At 39.3% G+C, this 3,967-nt stretch overlaps 1 protein-coding gene across 1 annotated transcript in view; it reads right to left on the reverse strand.

Moving 5' to 3' along the window:
• The window catches only part of XPO5 (exportin 5), a 55,096-nt gene that overhangs the window by 48,954 nt on the left and 2,175 nt on the right, over positions 1-3,967 (reverse strand). Inside the window, exons 2-5 of the mRNA XM_011986793.1 lie at positions 3,632-3,753; positions 2,635-2,707; positions 939-1,076; positions 593-775 (exon numbers count right to left, since the gene is read on the reverse strand). Coding sequence (XP_011842183.1) covers positions 593-775; positions 939-1,076; positions 2,635-2,707; positions 3,632-3,753 — 516 coding nt within the window. The remainder of the gene's footprint in view (positions 1-592; positions 776-938; positions 1,077-2,634; positions 2,708-3,631; positions 3,754-3,967) is intronic.

The raw sequence follows: 3,967 nt of genomic DNA on the forward strand, positions 1-3,967 counted from the left end.
GAGACGGGGTTTCACCATGTTCGCCAGGATGGTCTCGATCTCCTGACCTTGTGATCCGCCTGCCTTGGCCTCCCAAAGTGCTAGGATTACAGGCATGAGCCACTACACCCGGCCTCAAAAATTAGTATTTTCATAAGGAATTTCTGAAAATAAGAATAACACCTAGGGCTGGGCGCAGTAGCTCACACCTGTAATCCCAGCACTTTGCGAGAGCAAGGTAGGTAGACCACCTGAGGTCAGGAGTTTGAGACCAGCCTTGCTAACAGGGCAAAACTCCATCTCTACTAAAAATACAAAAATTAGCTGGGCGTGGTGGCACATGCCTGTAGTCCCCGCTACTTGGGAGGTTGAAGCAGGAGAATTGCTTGAACCCAGGAGGTGGAGGCTGCAGTAAGCCGAGATCCCTTTTTTTTTTAAAAAAAAAAAAAGAAAGAAAATGAGCTCTAGCTTTTCTGTCATTTCCTAGTTTTTTACTTTTTTGCTTATAAAACAGGCTTTCATTTTGCTGACCTAGACACCCTAGTTCCTTACTTTAAGATTAATCAAAAACATATTGGAAAATACAAATTTTATAGGTAGGGGTATCCCTTACCACTTGCTGATACTTGTTTACATTTTCTTGAAGTGTGTTAAGCAGAAAACTGAAGATCCTTTCCATGTTCTGGGTTAATGTTTGCTGGATGTCCCTTCTTCTTTGAGGGGGAAGTGTCTGAAAAGTCACTACATCCTCTGCCAGTCGCAAAAGGATAAACATCACCAATTCTGTCTGTGTTTCCTACATCAACAGAAATAAGCTAGTTAAAAATTAAAATATCTTTTCATTTTATGTATATCCAAAGGCTATTTTCTGTTGCCAAAAAAAACCCAAACAAAATCAAACAACCCTGAAGTTTGTTCCAAGGAAAAGTATACCAAACTGATATAGCTGTGTTTCATACCCCTTGTTTGGAAAGAATGTCCAATTCTATTAGCATGTCAGGCCAATGCTGTGGCCACTCTCGCTTGATCATTTCTACTACAATTCGAGACAGAGCATCTTTAATATGGTTCTCTTCTTCCAAAATGTTCAATGTTCCCTGAAAAAGAACAAGAGATATTAAGAGATATGCAAGACGGGATTCCAGAATTCCAGAAAAAAGCCGGGCTGTAGAGTTGTATAAAATTTATCAGCAGGCCTACTTTTAAACCAAACAGAACAAACGAACCTGTTCTTCATGCCTGAGTCACTTGTCCTGCATTCTCACTAATCATTCTTCCACTTAAAGGTTAAGTGAGGGTTGCATCACCTAATAAAAAGGCTGTCATATAGAGAGCTACGATGACATCATTATTCTTTACAAAATGAAAAGATTCTCATATTGACTGTTTCAGTTTGCAGAAGGCCAGGGAGGAAGAGTATAGAAATAAGGAGTATAGTGAGTAGCTGGTAAAACTGAAGGGTATGAAGGAGCAAATGAATATTTTACCAATAGTTCTAATACTAGAAGACGCAGAAGTATTAGAAGATACAGATTCCATCTTTCATGTCTTTTATTTAAAAAAAAAACAAGAAAGAAAAAAGGCTACAATTTTGAACATGTTTAAAGTCACATATTCTGTTTTGTGTTTAGAGAGACAGTCATCCAGTCATCACACCTGTAATCTCAGTATTTTGGAAAGCTAAGGTGGGAGGATTGCTTGAGGCCAGGGGTTTGAGACCAGACTAGCTTGGGAAACATAGTGAGACCCTGTCTCTTTAAAGACAAAAACAAAATTAGCTGGGCATGGTACCACATGCCTATAATCCCAGCTACTTGGTAGACTAAAGCGAGAAGATCACTTGAGCCCAGGAGTTCAACGCTGTAGTGAGCTATGATCATGCTAACGCAATCTAGCCTGAGCAACAGAGACCCTGTCTCAAACAAAAAAAAAAAAAAAAAGAAAGAAAAAGTCATATTCTAATACTTAAAACAAATTCATCCCGCATACTTAAAATTCTGCATCTTTTTCATCACTAGTATCACACAGCAGTTTTTCGGAATAAAAAAAAATAAAATAGACAGTGTTTCAATCTGATTTAGATCTAAGAATCTTACTGATTTGTTGAAAATATTTAATCCTCTCTGCCCTGTCTTTATAATTTAAAAAATAGAAGTCAATGCATAAGAGTGATTAATCAAACCTAATAAGAGACATATACTGAATTATGCTGTTTTTTTTTTTTTTTTTTTTTTTTTTTTTTTTGAGATAGAGTCTTGCTCTGTTGCACAGGTTGGAGTGCCATGGCACCATCGCAGCTCACTACAGCCTGGACCTCCTGGGCTCAGGCAATCCTCCCACCTCAGCCTCCTGAGTAGCTGGGACTACAGGCATGGGCCACCACGCTCAGCTAATTTTTGTATTTTTGGTAGAGATGGGGTCTCACTGCATTGCCCAAGCTGCTCTCGAATTCTTAGACGCAGGTGATCCTCCTACCTCGGCTTCCCAAAGTGCTGGAATTACAGTTGTGAGTCACTGTGCCAGGCCTGAATTATGATTTCTTGTGCTGTCTGACCTATTTAGAACCAGTGAATTTTTACACAAACTCTCTATTGAAGAAGTCACGCTTTGCCTAAACTACCTTGGAAACATGTCTCCCAACCACCCGTTCCTTACATTTGCAATCAGCTCCATGACACTGTTCTTCAGATAGACCTTCTCCAATCGAGACATGCCGTTCCACCGAAACCTGGCCACCAAAATGCATAAAGTCAGTAGAACCACTTTAGAAGTCTTGCCTTTACAAGAGAATAGCACTGATTTCTACATTTGATTCCACTGGAGATTTCATTACGAAATTATACTTTTGATTTTGTACCCGTCAACAAATGGACAAAAATGATCTACATTTAACCAAAATATTAACAGAAAAATTCTTGGGAAAAGGTTTTATATATGCAGTGGTCCATTAGCTGGAATCTGCACAAGATTTGTACCACATATCAGTTTCTCCTCATGATTTTATTGATGGGCCAAAATTGAATATACATCTAGGTCAACTCCAACAACGTACTCCAACAAGTGCAAGCAATGTACTTGCTTTTCGGAAAATGCAATTTTGACATCACTCATTTTTTGTGCTGGCTTACAAAATAATTCCAGAAAAACTATGGCTAAGTCTTGAAGGCTACCTCTTCTGGCAGGTGTTGAGGGTAGGACAATCAAGTTAGGAGGGGTTTTCAGTTATTCTCATATAATCCTACTTTGGATGTACTACCCAGAGAAAGCACACAAACTCAGAAAGAGAGAGAGAAAAAAGAAAGCCCCAGTGCCTAATGAGAGATTTACTGACCTATACATTGCATTACTCTAAAAAGGCTTCTAGGGCTACTGGCACATAGTCAGAGCTCAGTAAGTATTGGCTAAATGGCAGGTAATAATTGTTGAATGGGTAATATGTACCACACACTTTACATGGATGAAGAAACTGAAGAAAAGAAAGGTTAAATCTTGAATGAGAGCTCCTGTGAGGTTCTGATAACATCTAGGGGATCATTCCTTTCTTCTTGGAGACTGCTCTTCTCTACTCACCTAAACAGCATCTCTATAGGTTATATAAGATATAAAAATATGTTCTCTCAGACTTCAGTGGTAATGTCCAAGAGCTCCTTACTTGACAACGTGTTCCAGGATCTGAAGGCCAAAATGTCTGACGATGGCAATCTGTGTTTTCTCAGCCAACCTCAAGCCACAGGGGACACAGATAGGACACTTTTCTTTAAATTCTTCACAAAACTGAAAGAAGAAAAGTTAGTGTTTCCTTTGGAGGGCTGAGAGAATAGGGACTAAAGAATTTCATCTTAAGAAACTCCAACCAGGGCCACACCTGTCCCAGGACTCTGGGAGGCAAGATGGGTGGACAACTTGAGTCTAGGAGTTTGAGACTAGCCTAGGCAACACGGTGAAACCCCATCTCTACTAAATATATATATATATATATATATATATA

The sequence above is a fragment of the Mandrillus leucophaeus genome, unplaced genomic scaffold (assembly GCF_000951045.1).
Source record: "Mandrillus leucophaeus isolate KB7577 unplaced genomic scaffold, Mleu.le_1.0 Scaffold3, whole genome shotgun sequence".
NCBI lineage: Eukaryota > Metazoa > Chordata > Mammalia > Primates > Cercopithecidae > Mandrillus > Mandrillus leucophaeus.